General features: G+C 30.0%; 1 protein-coding gene across 2 annotated transcripts in view; it reads right to left on the bottom strand.

The window, feature by feature from the left end:
- The window catches only part of LOC106684799 (nucleolysin TIAR), a 511771-nt gene that overhangs the window by 159121 nt on the left and 329429 nt on the right, over positions 1–23221 (bottom strand). For both annotated transcript variants that reach the window (XM_014427074.3, XM_014427075.3), the window contains exon 3: positions 9664–9739. In XM_014427074.3, coding sequence (XP_014282560.1) covers positions 9664–9739 — 76 coding nt within the window. The remainder of the gene's footprint in view (positions 1–9663; positions 9740–23221) is intronic.

The following is a 23221-nucleotide window of genomic DNA, read 5'->3' as shown; positions in this document are numbered from 1 at the left end:
TATTTATTTTAGCTTGTTACTTTTTACTTGTTACTCGTTTTATTTCTCACATTTGTCACAATTGATATATTTATAATCGTTACTTATACTTATTTTATTTTTTTGTCACTATATATTTTTAATCATGCTTATATATTTTATTATGTTAATTTTATTTTTTGTCACTATATATTTTTAATCATTGCTTATATATTTTATTATGTTAATTTCTATTACTTGTTATTTATACTTTTTCCCGCACCTTTTTTTATATTTCATACTTTATTTACATGAGCACTGTCAAAATTTTAATGACCTATTTTATTATTTGTTTTATATGATTCTTAACTACTTTCACTACAGCGTTACATTTTATCTTCTGCTAATATCATCTACTATCTACTTAATTTATTGTTATATATATATTTACAAGTTTGTTTATTAATTTATTTTTAATTTTTTTCTCTGAATTAAGATTTTTATCTTGTGTTTTGCTTTCAGCCCTGAAGAAGACCTGAAATTCAGGTTGAAACGTCGGAACAAATAAATACATTTTACTAATTTGTGTATCATAACCAACCGCATCCCAAAACTATCCTCCTCACATGAATAAAAAAATGTGAGGAAATTAAATTTGAATACAAAAAAATATATATTACGATTATAATGATAAAACAGAATGTATATTATAGAACAGATTTATTAATCTATATTAATACATTATATACTATTTATATTAATTAATCTATCATTCTTTCTTATTAGTTAATTACTCACAATTATGCTAGTTGACATGTCTTCTTTTTTTTTTTTTTTTTTTTTTTTTTTTTTACATTTTTCACATCCTACTACTTTTGGTTTATGTTTTATGTTAATTTATTTATATAGTCTTCTCATACCCCTTGCTTTATATCTGCTCTATTTACATAATATCTATTACTTTTAGCCGCGATGAAAACATGCAGTGAGGGTTGAAATGGTAGATAATTAAAACTATTTTGTTTTTCATTTCCTTCTAATTCATATACAGTTCCCTTTTATAAATAATTAAAATAATTTTTATAATTATTTTAATGAATTATATTTTACCAATTTGAGACGCGAAACAATCAGCCAACACCATAGCGAATTGTATCGAATCATTTCATATCAAAGTAATAGGGGTTCAGCTGCGTCGGAAAATTGAATCCCTTTCTTCTTTTCCTTTTTCCCTTACCTCTTGCCTCCATTCTCCTGATGGAAAACCATCTCCAAAAATAAAGAAAAATCCCCTCGTTGCGATCGGCTACTATTCATGAGTGTTCCTCGTTCCCCGTCCATCTACTATCCTCAGGAATACCAGATCCTGAACAGAATGCCAAGTCCCTTAGGCCTTCATTTACATCCCTGATCAGGGGCGACCTTGTTCCTCTCTCTGCTCAGGATAAACAATCGCCATGTTCCATTCTTGAGCACCTGTATGAGGAACAATGTCTAGCCTGATGAGTGAGTAACTGAATGAAATATCTATTTTGCCATTTGTAGGTCAGTATTATCTGGGAAGATATTTCGAAAGATAAATTTTAAGTTTAAAAATTTGATTCTAGAGGCTTAAAGTCATCATTTTAGACTTTCACTAATATTGAAGACATAAGGATAACGTCCTACTTTGGATTTTGCTTGTAATTGCTATTGTGATTTTCTTGCTCTGATAGACTCTCACACAGTTATTGACTTTTCAAACTGAGATTTCGATGCAATATTTTCAAATCTGATTGGAGTCGTGTTCTAAACATACATGAAATAAATCTTGCTTTCGAGTTCTACAGAATATTATTTATTTTTATACTAGGATCATTCCCCTTAAAGAAGATTTTCATTTCGACTTTTCCTCGTTGGTCTATTAAAGATAATAATGCTAATAAAGAAAAAATAAAATTGCTCACAAGATATTTAAAAAATCATATATCTATAAGGATTATATTAAGTTAAAAGTATTAAGGCTTAAATGTGAATTTAATGAATTATGTTAATTCATTAAATCATGTAAATTGTTGTAGTCTACACAAACAATATTGGGTAGTAATGTCTGAAGACATTTCATCTCAATGTTTAATTGAATGCTTACACATTCTTTTTTGACATGCGAGATGTAGCTGGAATAATGTCTTATTTATTTTATTTTTTAAAATGAATGAATATTTTTTTAAATATATTTTTCCTGGTTAATGAGACAACACAGCTTAAGGAATAGAATAAAATACAAAGCTTGTGTTTATTTACAAATTCCATATTACCTTATACAATATACACTACTGACATGGTTAAATTCCGTCTGACTAGGATCTCCTATTTAAATAGTTTATAGATTCCTAGTTCTATTGGTTTTATTTAGTTATTATAATATTATACCTTTAAAAAAATTTTTTTTTTGTTTCAAAGCACATTTCATAAACAAAAATAACATATTTCAACATATACCATTTTCATTATGGATATCTAAATCAACAAAAAATCTTCTAAAGTACCTTTGATTTTGTTTATAAGAAATCAACTATAACTCATTTTCAGTAGTGGTATAATTACAATAGATAAATATGAAAAAAAAAATTGATAAATGAATAACGGAGAAAACTGTTCTCATCCAACCGACTTAAACTGAGAGGGAAATCAGAAATAGCTGAAAACACCTTATCTCACTCCATACAATATACATGGGTTTGTTATCTTTAGTTAAACTGTCGTGTGCTAGGTACGAAAAAAGTTGTTAATAGTTTTTGATTCCTGGATAACCTTATAAATAGGAATTTTCATGGCTACAGACAATTTAATAAAAATCTAGCATCCTTCATTTTATCAAATCAAGTACAAAATGTAAATAAATACTTAGTTCCATTATGTGGTTTATGAATGGATATTTTACCAGTCCCTTATTACATTATATGTTTTCAATGGTTTCAATATTATGTAAATTTAAAGATATGTAATTGGTAAAAGGAATTCAATAATAATAATTGTTTAACAGAACTCAAATAATTTTAATTAATATAAATATATATTAGGCAAATATCCTGTCATCCCGACCAATAACATATACACATCCAAAATGAACAAGGATTAATTTCATCTAATGATGGCAAGTGGAATTTGTATGATGCGCCTACCAGTTGGTTTCAAATCAAAAAAATACCTTTGACTGTATAAATTTTACTTTTATTTTTAAATTGCAATATGATTGTATAAAACGTCTTTAGACAAAATCAGTAAATACCAGAGACATTCATTATAATGACTGGCTTTGAAGAAGAGACTGCTCTGGATTGAGCCGACTAGAGGTAGAGAAAGGAGAAAGTTCTTTATCTCTCGAGAGACAGAGTTAGTTCTTAAAGCTGACGGGGTAATATTTCAGAGACAAGGCACGATAATCAGGTGTATCTTATCGCTCTCCTCTACATTAGGGCAACTTCCCCGTTCTAGATAGCATCTCAATAGCAGCCCTGGTTCTAGTCTTCCTCAATTTAAATATACAATACATAATGTATATATAACAATACATTGTATGCATATACTTTCAGTTTAGAGGTATATGAATAACGTAATTAAATAATTAATATAATTAATATATAATATTTAATCTTATGGAATTGATCTGAATACGTCGAGTGAATGCCGATATACATTACAGATTGACCACAATCAGACATACCGTAAAGCAATCTGAAAAAAAAGAGCAATCTTAAAAAATGTCAACAATAATTTTGATTTGGTACAATGCGGTAGATTTTCCGGTGAAGAGTGGAATTCTCAATTTAAGTGTGAAACCTAACTGGAAATACGGAGTTTAGGCTCCACTAAACCATCGAATTCCTCCCGAATCCAATCCTTACAGTCCAATATCCTTCTTAAAAACCTTAATGCTCCTTACTTTGTCACTAATCAAATCATCCATCAGAACCTCAATGTCCCATATGTTGCCGATTTGGCCAGAACCAGATACCAACCCTTCCATGATAAATTTCCCAACCGCCCAAACCTACTCCTTTCTAACCAGTCTTCTCTTTTACTACCTAATAATCCTAAGCGTTTGAAAAGAAGATGGCCTCGAGATCTCCTCTAAAAATGTTTTTACAGTTCAATGGGTAGATTCTTCACATGGTTGTATCATCTCATTATATCCCTTACAGCCAATTTACTTGATGTATATATATTTATACAGTTGTAAATAGCCGTAAATAAATTATTAAAAATATTTTGGGCAGGGGACCTGCTCTCTAGAATTTTTATTTAAATTAATAAAATACTCTAATTAGAGAGATCTTAGTATCTATGTAGGACGGGCAGCACAGGAAAGAGCTTAATTGTTCAATATTTGAAGAATTAATGCCATACCATATTTTGCTAACATTGCTTTATTTTGTTTTACCATAAATACTATGTTGTTATTTTAAATGATTGAAAAGTTAAAATCTAATAAATAATATTAAAATGAAGGAGTGAAGGAAAAACTTCAAGATGTACAGTTTCTATTTCATTTCTTTTTACTGACTAAAATAAATAACGAGGTGTATTTTATTTATGGAATCCTCATGTAATTAATTTACTTAATAAGTTACTGAATTGAAACATACGGTTGCAGATCCGATGTCTTATCTCAAAATAAATTGTTTATTACTATTTATAAATCTAATTTGGAGGTAAAATGGATCAGAATTTTATGATTTACATATTTTTAAGAAAATAAACTATTTATATGAAGTAAGGTTTCAGGGCCACTGCCGTTTCTTCAACCTTCTAGGAGGATTAATGGGATGGTTGAGGCTGAATTTTGAAAGGCTAAAAGGAGGAGGGGGGTGAGATTTACTTTTATTTCGTGGCGGTACTACACAATGAAAACTTAAGAAATGATGAGAAAGAGAGAAATGATAATAATAATAAAAAGGTGACTACACAAAACTATTCCTATGTACTGATTTTAGACACCAAACTGTTCCAAACAATATACCCGAATTGTGTACAACAAATTTTCTTATTTTAAAAATATAAAACTTATTTTAAGATTTTATATATTATATGAGGAGAAGATGGTTGGGGGTGCGGTCAATGAAACACAAATAAGTATGACTAACTTATTTTAATGTGCCGACGTTTCGGCTAGAGTTTCTAGCCTTCTTCAGGGCTAAAAACAAAACAAGATAACAACCACAGTCAGTTTAGAAAAAAATAAAAAATATAAAATTATAATATTTGTGTTTCATTGACCGCACCCCCAACCATCTTCTCCTCATTTATCATCCACGGTCAACTATCTCTCAAAATTTATATATTATAATTTCTTAACGTTAATCAATTCTTACAAAATACACTGGCAGCAAATAAAAAATAGCAAGTATCTATAATTAAGATGAATATAAGTTTTTATGTTTGAATTGAGATTTCAGACTGCGGAGATCAGACCTATCAAATGTCAAAACAGTTGTTTTTTAACATTTGACAAGAGAGACGGATTCATTCCCTTTGAAATGCGATGCCAAAGCAACAACAGTATTGCGGAAGCAGCCTATACGAGGATTGGCACTGAAGGGGAGGTGATGTGATTAGTAAAGGGTCCAATTACACATGACATGAAGTGTATCTGCTCTTCGCTACCTGTGCTCGACGCGGCTTTCACATTCCAGTGTACAAACATCGTCGAAGGGGTTGTACAGAATATTGCGACGATGTACTCAATTAATCGTCTTATCTTACCTTGTTTCAAGTAAACAGATGCTTAGCTTCGTGAAAACAGAATATAATTTTGTTTTTATGTATTGCCCTTTTCCAAAATCATGCAATGTGTTATGGCTCAGTAAAACCCGAACAATTTTCTAGTACTATTTAGTGGATTAAAACCAGTTTGCATAAGAGCCAGGTTTTTTTAAAAATTTATGTATTGACATTTACAACTGTAAATAAAAAATAAAATAAAATAAATTATTCAGAAAACATGATAATCTTGGGAAGGAACCACCCAATCATTGCTTTAAATTAGAAAATCCCGGGACCATCTTCTTTTCTCAAACCTCAGAGGATTATCAGGGATTGTTCAGAATAACAGATTATGAACTAATAGGTTTGAGTGGGTACGGATTTTGGAATAAAAGGAGGTAAAACTATTTCGGGCCAAATCTGCAGTGAGTTGTGGTCTTTATCGATGAGTTTATTTGTAACTTTAAATCCCGTATCTTAAACTATCTTCTGTCCACCCAATTCCGGAAGAATAAAAACTGAAAGTTTCAAAAAAGCTTTATACCTTTTCTATATTTAATGAATTATAAGTATGTACATTAGTAGAAATTGTATGCTTTCATTTATTATTTTTTAGTTCATTTTTTTTTTTTTTTTGTATTTATTATCAGAAGTCATCTTATGTTTTATGGTATGACATGTAATTTTATTTTATTTCATCATTATTTTATATATTCTGTTAATTACTGTTGTTTATTTGTATCTTTTGAAATTCATTGTTTTATTTTATTTTATGACGTTTTGTAATTTCATCACTATTATGTATTTTCATTTTTACTCTAAGCCTAATTTTGACGCCTATATATTTTTCTAAAGGGATCAATCCCATAATAAATAAAGATTATTATTATTATTATTAAATGTGAAGTTTAGAGCGTTTGTCAAGTAGGTGCTGTAGTGATTGAAATCTAAGAGCAGTTTCTTGACGTTACTGTTTAGTAAAGGGAAGTCTTTTGTCAAGTTGGAGTTCTAAGTGGTGAATCTGTTTAACAGGCGTTAATGAGATATTAAAAATATATATTATACGACAGGGAAGTAGAGGTTTACGACTGAGAGTAAAAATGATCCGGTGGTATTTGTCAGGATTTATTTTGATTCTCCAGAGGTGACAATATTTTTTAATGGATATGAACCAGATTATATTTTTTTAATATCTTTATTGAAATTTACAACTGTATATTATATAATATATTCAGTAAATTTGATCCATAGTCAAAATGGAGTGTTCCAGGCGTGTACAGAAAATACCCGCCCATTGGTAGCACTCTAATGTCATTTTATATTAACAGGTCTCGTGGCCATCTTCAGGCGCCTAGGAGGATTGTCAGGAATGGAGTGATATCTGGTTCGGGCTAGATCGGTTACATAGGGAAAATTAAGGTCTTTATGTATGATTTTATTTGTGACTAAGTAAGGAGCATTGAGGATTATACGAAGGATTTTGGATTGTAAGGATTGAATAGGAGAGGAATTCGAAGTTTTGTTGAGCCCCAAAGCTCAACTCCATATCTCCAGATTGGCCTTATTACAGTCAGGTAGATCAGTGTTTTGTAATCAGTTGGAAGTTGTTGTTGTTGATTGTTGCTTAAAGGCGTAAAACCCTCTGGTCATCAACGCCTATGGGATGATAAAAGTAAAAAAAAAATAATAATAATAAAATAAATAAATAAATAAAAAATAGAAAAATAAAAAAAAATGAAAAATAATTTAAAAAATAAAATAAAATAAAATAAATAAAAATCGAAGAGGAGTTCTAATTTATAAAGAAGGCGATGTGCTTTTAAAAATTCAAATACTCGTGTAATTTTAGCTTCCTCATCTGCGAGAGTTTCGGATAAATTTGGGGTCAGTCCTATCCTGTTTATTGTTGGCAAATAGTGAGTACACTCTTCGAAAATATGTCTAATCGTAAGAATGGACTGACATTTGCACGTTGGAGGTGGCAGTTTTCTGATCAGGTGAGAGTGCGTGAGGAGAGTATGACCTATTCTCAAGCGGGCCAGAGCAACCTCCTCCCTGCGGCTGTTGCGGTAGGATGTCGACCATGGTTTTAGTGATCGTTTTATTTCTTTTAATTTACTGGGAGAGCTTTCATCCCACTTGGCCTGCCATTTTTCTAATATTTGTGATTTAAGGGGAGTACTGAGTTCTGATGGGGTAAGAACGGCGGTGCCTCGGCCAGGGAGCGTGAGTGCCTCTCTGGCAGCTTTGTCTGCGAGCTCGTTACCAACAATGCCAATGTGGCTTGGAGCCCATATGAAAATAATGGATCAGTTGGAAGTTAAGATCGTTTGTCTAGTAATTGCTGTAATATTCGAAATCGAACATGTAGTTTCCTGTCTTTTCAGTCTTGTGTGAGGATTCCAGGTTAATCATTTGTTCAGATGTATTCCAAGGTAGTCCAAGGTATCGGATCTCTTCGACAGGGGTAAGAGTAACATTATTGAAGAATCTTTAGGAATTAGAATTTAAAACTTAGAAATGAATAACTATGGCAACAACTACATTTACGCAACGTATCGATATTTTATTGTCCTCATAGTCATGCCCAATGTAATTTAGGTAAATGCTGAACAAATAAAATAAAAGACTTACTCAAAAAGTAACTTTGCTGTGATTATTAATCTGTACTTTGTACGTAATCCGCCTTTTTTTTTCTTTTTATAAAATGAATAGTAAAATCCATATATAGTTATTACGTAAGTCAAAAAACTAAATTAATCAGTGTAACTATTAAGAGTTTTGAATTTGAAACTTCTACACTACACAATAAACGATCAAACCTGGAGTCCGTCCGGTTAACAGGAGTTCAAGAACGCGCACGCGCATGTCTGTATATGTGTGTGTGTGTATGTGTGTGACTATGCCTGTGTATTAAAATTTGTAGAAGAGTAGGCTATTATCCAGGAGATACTGGAGACAATTATCTACTCACATTACCTGCAATGCCTATCAGATCTCGTTTCACTTCTAATTTCGCTGCCTATCTGATCTCAGGTAATTATACAGTGAGTCGTTCATTTATCAAGACTATCCATTCAACGATAAGGATCATTGGGCGGCCATTATGTGACAAATTACATAAGTTTATTTTATAGTATGAATATCGATTTTCAGAGGTCGATAAATCCTCAGTTGTTTTTTGCGACTTATCTAGAGAGAATATATGAGTGACTGTAGGTTTTTCATTCAATAAAGTTTGCATTTAAATAAGATATTTCCAACTATTCATAAGAATTTTTTTTTGTTAAAAGGGACGACACAGGCCAGAAATTAGATAAATAATAACAGGTCCCCTTTAATTTAAATAAAAACTCTATCCGCTCTTATCTTCATGGGACATACCAAAATTAGGAGAATTTACGTTTCGACTTTCTCCTGAATGAATTGTCCTATGTTTGATCTGTAAAATATAAAGTTTGATGGAGACGAATAATTGTTTCTGATATATAGATTTAATGAAAAAAAAATTAAACATTATTTTTTATGAATACTTAATATTTACAACAAAAAAGTGACTGAGAAATAATAATTATTCAAAAAATCAAAAACAAAATGTGAGCATACTTTGGCGACTCTCAACTTTTTATTATGGTCATAAAATATTGATATAAAATTTAAGTGACGATTTTCAGCAGGGCAAAAATTAGCTGTACCTAAAACTTATAGCTAAGATTGCCATGGTTACGACCCTTATTCATGAATGAACCATTGATAATTAAATATCGTATTCATGGCAATTTTAGCTTTTAGTTTCATAGTGGCACAACTCTGATTTTCATGTTGTATATCTCGTAACTTGTTTAAAATAATAATTTATTAGTCTAGAAACATCTTGAAAGAATTCAAGAGGTCAGAAAAAAAAAGATAATAAAACAAAATTTCATTAAAAATTATTATTTAAACTCATTTAGTACTTACGGCTTTCTTGACAAAAGATACGAAGCCATATCCCTTTGATTTGAAGGTCTGTGGGTCTCTCACCACCCTGCAGTCTCTGTAATAGAAAAGATAAAATTAGACGTATTATAAAAGTATAACAAAATTGAAATATTTTGAAATGAAAATTTTGTAATTTTATATAATTTATTATATATGACATAATTAACTTAAAAAATAATCATAAAATAAACGACATGTTGATAAGGAGTTAAATAGAAAAAATATTTCTATCAATCCATGGTACTAATATATTTATGAAACTCATTGCTAATTAACACACTATAGTTATTTGTAGAAATTTAAAGATAATAAACCTAAAGATGAGGCTTGACTTAGGGATGTACAATAGTAACTAACTGTTCATTTATTCATATCTAACTAACATGAAAAAGTTATGGATTTACAAAATAAACTGTCAAGATTGGATCCAAATATACATAGAGGAAACATCTAAAAAACTCAGAACTAGATTAGTTCAATGTGGGAATAACTGCAAAAATAATAATAACACAAAGGAATATTACAGCATTACAAGAAATACAATTTTTATTTTTAAAATGTTGGGATTTCGGAAAATAAAAACAAAAAAAAAAAGAACAGAAAATTTAGCTATTTATGTACCAAACTATATTCAAAATACTAATAATTATAAAAATGACACTAAAAACATGAACATAAATTATTCTTAGCATAATATAATAGCATCCGATTTATAAAATTTTACATTGGCAAAATATTATACGCGGATTAGGACTTTGAAACTAATGGGATTAAAATGAAGATTACTGATACGTATTTTTTGGGATGATAAAATTCCATCAAAACTATCCTGAAGACGGAAAAAGATTTCTAAGACGTAGATTAAAAAAAAGTACGTAGTAGTGGGGAAATATAGGAAGGATTTCACAATAAAAAACACATAGAAAATTATAATTATTTTTTTTTTAACAAAACATTAATAATTATTTATTATATAAATCAAAACTTGTATCCTTTTTTGTCTCTACACTTTTTATTTCAACAGTCCTACGTTTCGGCCATTTTAGTCATCCTCAAGGACCTCTTCAATTATAAATTCTCCTCACATTAAATTTAAAATTTCTATATATAACGATAAATGGTTTGTGTATATGGTTAGTAATTTTGGTGGATAGTATTAAAATAAGAAGATTTGGATAATTATGATTTTAAATAGAACAATAGGTTTTTAACTTATGATTAATGAATGACCTGGGAAGAATAGCCAGCAAAAGAAATTTTAAATTTAATATGAGAAGAATTTATAACTGAAGATGTCCTTGAGGATGGCTAAAATGGCCGAAACGTAGGACTGTTGAAATAAAAAGTGTGGAGACAAAAAAGGATACAAGTTTTGATTTATTTAAATAAATAATTACCTTATCTCAAGAAATAGAAATAATATAATTAAATCAATAATTATTTTTAATATAATAGTGCACTAATTAATAAAATAAAATAATTTAACTTACTCAATAAATAAGAGACAGATAATCTATAAATTACAGAGATAAACAAAGAAAAACAGACGACGGAGTAGGGAAGGCTGGGATGGGTGGGGACAGATATGAAGGGGCCATTGTCCAGGCAGAGGCACAAAGGACGTGTTCCTCCGGGATGGCGGCTGTGATGAAAAGAAAACAGATCAAGGCGCTGAGATCCCCTTCGCTAAACATAGCCACATTGTCGTCTGGCTCCCATTACCTGGGCCCTATTGGAGGATCGACTTTTTGCATTCTTGTAGCTGATTGGTCGACATCGGGGGGTGTGCTGGGGCAAGGATAACAATAGCCACTTAGGTTCCTCCCTCATAGCCTCAGCCTATTGGACCGCTTCTAGGCTTAGATTAACTCAATAACTAAAGGAATTCTTTAAGCCCGTTGGCAAGGCGATAAGTGTATTTGGTTTATAATGGATATTATTTTCGTAATTTATCACTAGATGCCGGATATTTGTGCAGTAAAAACATCTCATATTAAATCTATTGCTTAATTTATAATATTAGTAGATCAAAATCTTACCTAATCTTCGATTCCAAACAAACTCGATAATAAATATTTATATTTATACAAATATTCATAAAAAATCAAAATACCCTGTTTAAAAATCTAAAATCTTGTTAATGATTGTCTAATATATAAGGATGCTGATTATATTAAATGATTTTATATTCCTATTATCAAAGCTGTAATTCTTTATTTTTCAACATTTTAAAAGAACCACAATTTTAAAGTTTTAAAAAAAAATATGCAAGACACAAGGAAGACAGGATTATTTAGAAATATTGTATTTGATAGTTTTATATAAATTATTGAATTCAGTTAAAATTAAAAATTTGTTAATGATAAGTTAAGGAAGGAAGAAAAGTGTTGTAAAAAATGTTTTAAATCTAAGAAAAAATTTTTTAGAAAAAGTTATATGGGACAAAGGCAATAATCCTGCAATTTTAAGATTTTTAAAAAGAAATGACATCAATATTGAAGGTAGTATCCTTGAGAATGGCCTGAGGGCCGAAACGTTGGAAAAATTTTAAAGAATAAAAGTTCTCTAAAAAGAGAAAAAAAGGATCAAAATTGTTTTTGATTATAAAATAATTAAACAAAAAATGTTGAACTGCTTACACAAGGTGAAGCTATATGCGAATCCTTGTAGAGATAGGAACTTTCAATACTACCTAAGCCACAAGCAATTACCAAAAACGATAACTATTTCTGAAATAGTCAATAAAGGGCAGGCAAGGGAAAAAAAAATGCCATTTCTGTTCTACGGGCGGGGGGCGCGGAGGAATGGTACACCCCCCTCCTTATTCAATTTAATCCATTAAAGTGGAGTACATTCACAAACAGCTTTTTTCTTGTTAGCCATTCCTTCCTTGTTTCTACATCTTCCTAATTGTTTTAGAATGGCACTAAACTTACATGACGCTCTCGCTTTCATTCCTTTTTCCATTTTGAATTGCTATCCCTTTTAAACTAATTTTGTTACGACTTGCGGATATATCTATAGTATATATTTTGAGAGAAAAAGCTCTTAGCTTAATAAATTCAGAAAATTGATAAATAGGTTTCTTTTCCGTTCTTTCTCTTGTAAGAGATTTAAAGTTTTCTTTCCACGAAGATACGAAAGTAAATACCCTCTAAATACAGTTCAGAGTCACAGTGAATGATATGGGATTAATTAACCATTTCAGCTAACGTACTTTTTTTGTTTACCATATCATATTTTTGTTACCTTATTTATTCTTTAACTTCATTGTTAGGTTGATATCTCCACTGCATATAGTACAAGAGCCTAAGATAAGAAAAAAGGCAGTTATTTTACCCCAATTTTTAATTAATTCCCTGAATACAATGTATAATTACTAGTCAAAATTAATGAGTCTGCCAAGTATAGGTATGGGGATTAAAAATGCCAGCAGTTTCAAAACGTTAAAAAAAAAAAATTAATTTTTCATTCTGAGCTCAATATCTTTAAAACTACCAACAAAACCAGAAGATCTAAGAGGCCATCATTTAAAGTAGAGTAAATTTGCTAAAACATGAGCCTTATTGAGCTATTTACGTTCAAAATTTCCAGAGATATAGCTTTTTAAATTCCAACATAAATAAATGTACTGAAAAATAAGTTGCTAGTAAATTTATTTTGGGAAAAATAAATCTCAGGAATTACAAGACGTAAAGATATATTTTAGCACTCAAATTAAAGCTAGTTAAATGTACTACAAAGATTTTTTATGATTTTGGCTTGGGAGTAGTATGTTATTTGATAAAATAAATTCACAAACTGTCGATTTCTAGTTGATCGGAACAAAAAGTTTGATTTATGAAAAATATATCTAAAGAACCATTAGACTATAGTGTATTATGTTCAAGCACTCAAATCAAAGCTATTAAATGTAAAATAAAGTAGATTATGACGTTTATCTTCGTAGGAGTTTAGAAATATTAACTTTCGTAGTTAGAAATATTAATTTCTAGTTGTATGGATAAAATATTTTAAACATTTTTCAGGCCTGCCGGTTCGTACTAATTATTTTTAGTGTACGCCCTACAATTTAGAGTTAATATAAGTTTACAGATAGCTGAAACTTAACTGTAAAACTTTTTTTTTTTAAATAATACTTTTTATTTATTGATATATATTACAATCTGCCACACAGTTGTGGGCAATAGGTAATAGTGATGAATGATCTCATACATATTAAAATAAATAAATGAATAAAAAAAAATAAAAAAAACTCTCTTAAAATATGTACAAACAAAAGAATTAACAAAATGAACATAATCAAATTATCTGTATGAAAAATAAATAAATAAAATAATATAATGATAAAATAATATAGTCTCTAGTCACATTTACACTCTAATATACAAGATTTATACAATCGACCTAAGGATTCCTGAGCCCAGTCTATCCCCCAGGCCCTCACACATGTAGAGCAGAACTCAAAAGATCCCAGCGCATCCCTCTCGCCGCATCACTGGTAGTGAGTCAGTGGAGGCTGAGCAAGTGCGCTAAAGCCGCAACACTCAACTTGAGTGGAGAATCTGACCATTGCCAGAACAACTGTAAAACTGAAGTTATATTTTCCAATGGGGCAACGTAATTACTTTTTACGGTAACTGTTACTTGAAGAGTTTCTTAATAATATTGTATTATACATACTAAGGATCATGATATCGCTTATTTATATATCATTTTTAAAATAGTCTAATGCTCTTTATTTACAATATATTGGCTCCAAGTTAGGATAATGTAACCTGAATCCGCAGGGTCCAAAACTTTATTAGTTATTTTAATAATTATTATTAGTTTTAATAAATTTTACAATAAAAGTTACAGGATATTTATGATCATTACTGTCATAAATGTGCTGGATACATACATAAACATACTGTTACATAATCCGTTTATTTAGTTAGGTACTCCTATTTATGATAGTAATGTTATTATGATATTTATACGAATAAGCATGATATTGCTTGTGTTTAAAGAAAAGAAGGAAAACATAGCTAATACGAGAATTCTTCTAGAGGTAAACTACATATTTTAATATTGTTAATAAAACCAATGCCTCATTTTAGAGACTTTGAAAATAATTAAAATAAAGACAAGCTTGAATATACCTATTCCAGTGAACAGATATCATTGGAATGGTCTGCGAGTAGCAATAAAAATATCAATATTTTAATAAAAAATGGGGAGGTAAATAGCAGTAAGGTATTAATGATGAAATAAAATCGATAATTCAAATCCCTTGGCCTGGTTCTTAAAAATATAATAATCACCACCGCTCGGTTCAGTCCTATCGATTGTGAATAAATCCCGAATCGATAATCACTAATTAAGCCGGTGGGAGACAGAGGGGACAAATAGGGCAGTTATTAACATAATAAAAGGGAAGGATGGGCTCATAACTTGCAGTATTTACAGCGAGTAGGGAGCGATGAATCTGATTCGATAATTGGCGAGTTATCGATATTTGAGGGGGCTATCGATTACTACTGGCTGTGGTTCCTTTATTACGGCTCCGATGAGTTCCACAATTATATTATGGAAAATGATCATTCAATAGAGGGGAAGGGGAGGATCATATGTATTTCTGCCCTTCTGAGGGATTCATGTGTATAATTATGAGGCATATAAACCTAATAGGAATTTCTAGTATTATTTAATTTTTTTTTTAAATATTGATTAAATCGCCATTTCTGAAGTTTTAAATATGATAGAAAATATTTTTAAAATTAATATTTGTAGTCAAATATTTTTATTTGAAAGCATATAACAACTGTAGAAAAAATAGAATGATACTATGGATGGAGAGAAAGCTAATAATAAATAATAATTAACAATAAATATATTTGTTTAGACGTGATTCTCTCTCAATTGTCTAATTTAATTAGATATTTTATTAGAATGAATTGGTATGGAAAGTGATTGACTCTGAGAGGTAAAATATCTGTACTTTTGTATACTGATGATTTGGTACTGTAAAGTGAAAACGAGAATAATTTATGTACTACAACATTTTTTATTTATTAATTTAATGCAATTTACGACTGTACAAATAATAAATACAATAAGTAAATCAGCGGAATGTTTTATTTACACTTGAAAATCTTGGGAAGGAACCATTCGTTGGCTGTACTTCAAACATTAATTTAAATTGGAAGGTCCCGAGGCAATCTTCTTTTCAGACGCCTCGGAGGATTATATGGGATTGTTAAGGATGAGATTTTAAGAACTAATGGGTTAGGATGGGTAAGGAGTTTGGAATGAAAATACGCATATCTGTTTTGGGCCAAATCTGCAACGAATAGGATGTTAAGGTGTTTGTGAATGAGTTAATGTGTAACGTAATAAGGAGCATCAATGATTTTACGTAGGATTTTGGATTGTAATGATTGGAAGGTTTGGATTGTCGTTTCAGTCTTGTATATGGATTCCATGTAAGTCTTGTCAAAATGAAGTCCTAAGTATCGAATCTCTTCAACAGGGGTTAGTGGAGTATTTAGAAAGGATACTGCAGGACAGAAAGGCAGAACTATAAAATTAAATACGAAAAAAAAGAATATATATATAGTCAGTAGAATGGGCAACAATTTCGGTGATAAAGATATAGGAGGATCTAGATATGTGGAAATAACAGCACAGTAAAAGGCAAGAAATACTTTTTATTTTTAAATTTCGAAATTTCTTAGCTCGTTCTTAGCTAAGGACATAAACAATAGTATTGTTATCGATTAAGATATAACTATTAACTAATAACACTTAGCTAAATTATAACTAATAAAATATTGTAAAACATTATACCAACAATGGTTAAGAAGCAAGATAAACATATATACTGTCAAAGTAAAGAATTAAACTAAAAAAATAAACTAAAAAAACAAAACAAGATATATCAATAAACTGGATTTTCATCCCTGGTCAAAACTCAACTTTGACACCTCATTGGTTTCTCCCTCGCCTTTTTTTAAAATATTTCATTTTACATCACCTGTCATTGAGGCTCTGGCATCAAGCCGATTTGATCATATCATTTTTAATTTAATTTTTCAAATTAATAAATTACATATGATTTTGTATATCATATATATAGTATGTATATATATAGTATGTGCATCTTTTCATATTAACTTTTAGATTTTCAGAGTGCGTGCAACAAAAACATCAAAGAAATCATTAGATTGGCTCCTGTTCATTATGTAAAAATCTGACAGCCGAGCGTGATTCAGACAAAATCATCTCCTTGTACGACCGTTTGTCTTGTAATCAGATTTAAATATATAATTTATTAATTTTTTTTTGTATAGAAGGTCTTATTCCTGTATGTTATCATCACATTATCCGAATAATTGTTGTTTTTTTCACATAGAAACTGAATTGGAACAAAATTAAGTAAAAAAAGAAAAAGGAAGGTATTAAAAAGAAGTATTGTAAATATTATCTAAACATATTAAAACGCTAAATGTGGGTCAAATTATAATTTCCCTCTGTCCGTGGAACTGGAAAACAAGAGAAGAAAAATACAAAAGAAGACATAAAGACGAGTGGTTGGTCGACTGACAACAGAAACCGGAAGTTAAAGAAACGGAAATTTATTCCCAGGAATGGTCACGAGAGAGAAGAGCCATTTAAATCGAAATGGCAGTCATTTGTTAGGAGAGGTCATGGCGATGTAACCCAATTCGGTCTCATTGCATAGAAACGGTTATAGTATGGCCTTCGACCAGGGGCTGACCTAGAATGCACACACCACCGCATAGGGGCTACGGACTGCGGCGACGGAATCAAATGAAATAATAATAAGTTTATTAAAAAGGAAAAGGAGTTGGCTGCAGGGGCCAACTTATGATACATGTGTTGGCTATTGTTTTTGGCGCTGGTGCACCGGCGGGAGATGGTTCTTGGAAGTGGTCCATCTTCGTGTCGGCTTCTTTATTTAAGGGAGAGGGGGGAAGGGAGAGAGAGAGGTCCTGGGGGATGAAGATAACCCCAGGACTCGGGTGTGGGGCTCAGCAAACAGTCGCAGTTGGGGATCTCCTAATACAGCCTACGTCGGATTTAGAGCTCGTAAAACGGCAACTAACCCCGTGGAACATCATAAAAGGAATATACCATTCTTTAGTCATAAGATTCTTCTCGTATTATTATAAGGGCACTCCCTATAAGATATAATCTAACCCATAAATTTTTTTAATAAATATATAATTTTTAAATATTTATTTTATTTACATAACTAAAAATCTTGTACGGAGTTCGCATCACGCAATTTTCACTTACCACTCAATTTTGTGTTGAAATTACTCCTCGCTCCTGCCAGAACAAATATGTCTATACCATTACGTTTCAGCACCACTTTTCCAAATGAGCATTCCATTTACTTTCAATAATACTTCTCATTGCAAATTTAAACATTTTTTTTTTAGGCACAAATATAACATTTTATTAAACTTTACATACTGTATTTATTTTTTGATGAACTGTTATCTCATATGCTCATATATAGGCTATATATAAAAGAGGAAACTAACTATTTAATAACTAATTAATTATAGTGAGATGTAAAAATTTATCATAGCGAAAAGAAAAAACTTAAATAATGTACATGCTCACACCAGTTTAACAAATTCGTGTTTAATTTTTTGGTTTTCATTACCTTTTACGGCTTTTTATGTTCTATTTTGTATTAAACGGCTTACGTTATTACACTTTATTTTTAAATATTTATACATTTTTATAATTATCATTTATATATTTCTTACTTTTATTTAAATGTACTAATTTTTTTATATGCATGTATGTTGAGTATTGCTTTTGGATTTGAATAGAATATTAATGCATGACCATGTAGGATTTGTATGTACATCTTTTTTCTATATATGAGGTATAAATAGTTGACTGTAGATTAATAAGTGGAGAAGATCGTCGGGGGAGAGGAAGGGGATGGGGTCAGCAAAAAACACTAATAAACAAAAAATTATTTATTCGTGCTGATGTTTCGACCTGAGTTCCAGATGTTCGTAAGGGCTATAAAACAAAAAAAGAGTTAAGAACCATCATTCAGAGAAACAAATTTGGAAATATACATAACAATAAATTGAAAACAAAATTAGTTGATTAATAACAATGGAATTACACAATAGCAGATTGATAAAAATGGAGTATGAAATATAATATTATATACGTATGAAATGTAAGTAGTTTCTAAAAAAACTGAAAAACAATCTGAATCAACATATTGAACATAGCATCTTACCTATATAATATTATATTTCATCTTTTATTGTTATCAATCTGCTACTGTCTAATTCCATGGTTATTAATCAACCGTTTTTTATTTCTTTTTAAATTTATGATTCTCTAAATGATGGACGTTATCACATTTTGTTTATAGCCCTGATGAAGACCTGGAACTCAGGTCGAAACGTCAACACGAATAAATATTTTTTGTTTATTAGTGTTTTTTTCTGACCGCACCCCCGACTATCTTCTCCACTTTTTCTGTATATGGGATTTTGACTATTTATTATACTGACAGAGAATTAGATGTAGATAGGTAAATAATAGAAAAAAAAGAGATTAATATTATAAGAAATATATATAGAAAAAGAACTGTAAAAATAATTTAAGAAAAAGTATGTACTACTATTATTTATTTTAATATTTACTGACTCTGCCTATGTAATATAAGAATAATAAGCAATTATTCAACTAGTCTTAGTATGCAGTTACCTGTCTTGCTTTTTGAATAAAGTGGTTCTCTTTCTCCACTATTTCTGAAAACTTTTACTTAACATTGATTTGTGCTGAAGAGAAAGATGAATACATACATATGCTAAAATGGAGTATATGCTTTTAATTGAATACATAAAAATTTTTATAATTGTGTCCCTATAATAATAATTGTAGGAATACTAGCACTTGAAGATGGGAAAAGTCCAAAACATCGTACAAAAAATAGAATATTGATAATATTCTAAAGCAAGATTATTTTTCAACTCAACATTTTAATATAAAAAGAACTAACAACTTCCCATGAAATAAATAAAACTTTTGTCTTCCCAACGGTATATAATACGTCTATACGACTACATTTATTTCCAGAAATGTATTTACAACTTGGAAAAATATTTTCCTCTTATTCCCAAAAATTTTTGTAGATTATATTTATTTATAATTTTTAGCTGTACGTCAGGTGTGTTCTGGAGCCCTTCTTGGACCAACCAACTTCATAGAGTAATCTGGCGGTTCAGCGTGATTCAGACCAGATCACCTTCTTGCACAGCCATTGGTCAATAACAGTACTTTGAAAGAAAGTACTACACCCCTGAACTAAACGGGTTCTACCGGCACATATATAAATTTTCTTTAATATCCGAATTTCATCCTCTAATTTGAAATAACTAAATTTGAGAGTAAAGTGACCGCAGCTACTATGATCGTGTAACTTAACATTTGCTGTCGTACTATCACGATTTGTAGTGAACGTGGAACGTCCTTATTAATATTTTAATAGAAAATAATGATTTTCTTTTTCTTTTAGAAGATGAAGTAATGGAACTCTTTAACTAATACAGAAAGCTACGACATGACATTTCAATATGAAGACGGGAACTACAAATCAGTATTGCCAATTTCCAGGACGCCTTGGGACTCTGGATTTATGCCGTGAGGATATCGCATGCTAACCTCTGGTAATTGCTTTCATGGATCAGCTTACTACTCTAAGGTCTTCCATGTCGTGATTTATTGCAGGAGTGGGAGGGGGAAAGGATGATGGATCTCAAGACCGGAAACAGCCTGTGCTTAATTTGAAATTATTGGCGTCAAATTGTAAATAGAACATATCAGCATGAAATAATATATGTAATTTACCTAAGAGATTACATATGTTATGAATATAATCTAGATTAATTACTAAAAAGTTTTTTTATTTAATATACTTGTTTACGTGAAAACAATTCTTATGAATCTTTTTCATAACAGCTTGATTGATTTTGACGGAGTTAAAAAACACAGAACGAGGTAACAACCAAAATTCAAAGAAATATAAAAATAATAATAAACAAACTTGGAAATATGCATAACAATAAATTAAGTAGATAGTAGATGATTAATACTAATAGAAAAATAGTGTTATATAAGTAAATAAAGAAATGAAAGACGCGGAAGAAAATATAAATGATGGATAATGGAATTAACATAATAAAATACACAAGTAATAAAAAAATTTACATTAACATTTTAAACTACTATCTATTTAATTTATGGTTATGTATATTTCCATGTTTTTTTATTATTATTTTCTTTTACTTTCTTATGTTTCTCTGAATAATGGCTGTTATCTCGTTTTGTTTTTTAATCTTGATACAGGCCTAAAATTCACGTCGAAACGTCGGCACAAAAAAATAAGTTTTTCTTTATATTTTCAGACCGCACACCAACCATCTTCTCAAATACTCTTCGTCATTTTTGTACTCAATTTGTTGGTTATTTGAATTTTTTTTTTTTTACCCTTTCAGTTAATACATATAATTATGTATCTAAGTTATAAATAAATATAATAATAGGATTCATAATTTTGGGAGGTGGAATATACTTTATGACCTGAGGATCTGATAAAAATTCCGCGCCAACAGGGGGCAAGTTTATGAACCAGGCATGAATTTTTCATAAGCTTAATGGTCAACGGTATAAAAAATAAGCTCATTTTTGTTTCGCTAATAATACTGAAAATTGCCTTATAGATTCCCCCGCTAGGTGGAGCCGCTAATTTCCATCCAAATGAGCTTCAGCGAAAGTTCTCCTTGGCATGAATCGAGAGGGCTACGTCGAGAGTATTGTGTACGTTACGTCAGTGGCCTCCAACAACATCTAAAAAAGGGTGTTTTTTTTTTTGCTTAGGGGGTAATAACAGGGTCCCCACGGTAATTATATATGGTAATATTGCAAAGGGGGGGGGTCGCCATTATGAAATTAAGTCACGAAACTCAGGCTATGATATAGTACCGTTCAGGGACCTACACCAATTTCGCCTCTTTTAAAATCTTGCTTATAATTCTTTAATACTATCCGCTCAGAATTTTATTTACCGTTCTCACAGTACGTGATGGAGTCAGTAAAGCCCTTTGGCTAAAGATACAATTTCATTAATTTAATTCTGAATTATGTTCAAATGGGCTGATAATTTATTTATTTTTATATCTTTCGTGTATGGTATATGAAATAGAATAAAATTTACCATTGTTATAAATAAGTTTTGGCCTAACAAGCCTTTCTCTCTTTCAAACTATTAATGATGAATACTTATTTTTTGCTTATCAAAATAACAACTTGACAACAATCAAATTCAGGATTAATTTGATTAATTTCCGTTCTTTCTTGGCAGGAGGAAAGATAATATTCGTTGTAAGGCGTAAAACCCTCTGGTCATCAACGCCTATGGCATGATAAAAGTAAAATAAAAAATAAAAAAAATAAAAAATATAAAACTTTAAAAAAATAAAAAAATAATTAAAATAAAATAAATAAAAAACAAAAAAATAAAAATCGATAATAATCGTTATTTCCATCTTAAGAAGCCTAATAATATTTATTTTTATAGCAATAGAAAAATAAAAAATTTTCGCACCATAATTCTGGTTTGTACTATATTAGAATAAAATAACACTATTCAAAATATAATTAAGAGTGCTATACAATTGGTAGTTTCAATACATGCCTGTATCACTCAATCTTGGTCATGCATCAAATTTACTTGATACTACTTTATTTTTATATAAATGCATTTGTAAATTGCAATATATAAAAAAATATAATTTTATATAATTAAGTAAAAATATAATTTAGGAATATTTCTTTATTTTGTAGATTAGATTAGATTAGATTTTTATTCATGGCGATCAACATCTAGGTTATTACACCCTTTTAACTTTATTTATCTTCTAGTCTTTGACATTTGATAGTTGAATGTAGACTATTTCCTTTTTACACTGGTCGATATTATTATATATCGATATATCTTTATTTTGTAATGAAGGAATTTAGAAAATTTAATAATAAAAAAAGCAAACACTGTAAATAAATTACAGATAATTCATATATTTTGTACGACAGCCCTGACGAAGCCTTTCAAAATGGGGCGAAACGTTGGTTAACAATAAATAGTTTTCTTTTGGCAGTTGATATCTCTGTTTCAATCTGAAGTATTAATTAATAAGGAATCAAATAAAAAAATCTGAAAGAAATACAAATGTGAGTTATTGAGACTGTTAGGTGAATAGTTAATTAAAGAAGATTCGTAGTAAATGGGAAAACATCATTCACTTTATTTTGGAATTATACTTCAAATGGAAAATACACATTCGAGATCTTGACGAAAAAATTGTTTGATAATTAGTTTTGAACCTTCGAAATGCAGTACTTCGAAATGAAGCACAAAGAGTATATACACAATATTGATTAGAGCAAACTCTCACCAAATCATCTCAGATGGAGTCTCTGATAATTCCCG

Source organism: Halyomorpha halys, unplaced genomic scaffold (assembly GCF_000696795.3).
Source record: "Halyomorpha halys isolate HHAL.00 unplaced genomic scaffold, Hhal_1.1 Scaffold619.1, whole genome shotgun sequence".
Taxonomy (NCBI): domain Eukaryota; kingdom Metazoa; phylum Arthropoda; class Insecta; order Hemiptera; family Pentatomidae; genus Halyomorpha; species Halyomorpha halys.
The sequence above is the reverse complement of the archived record's forward strand: the minus strand, read 5'-3'. Positions and strand labels throughout refer to the sequence as shown.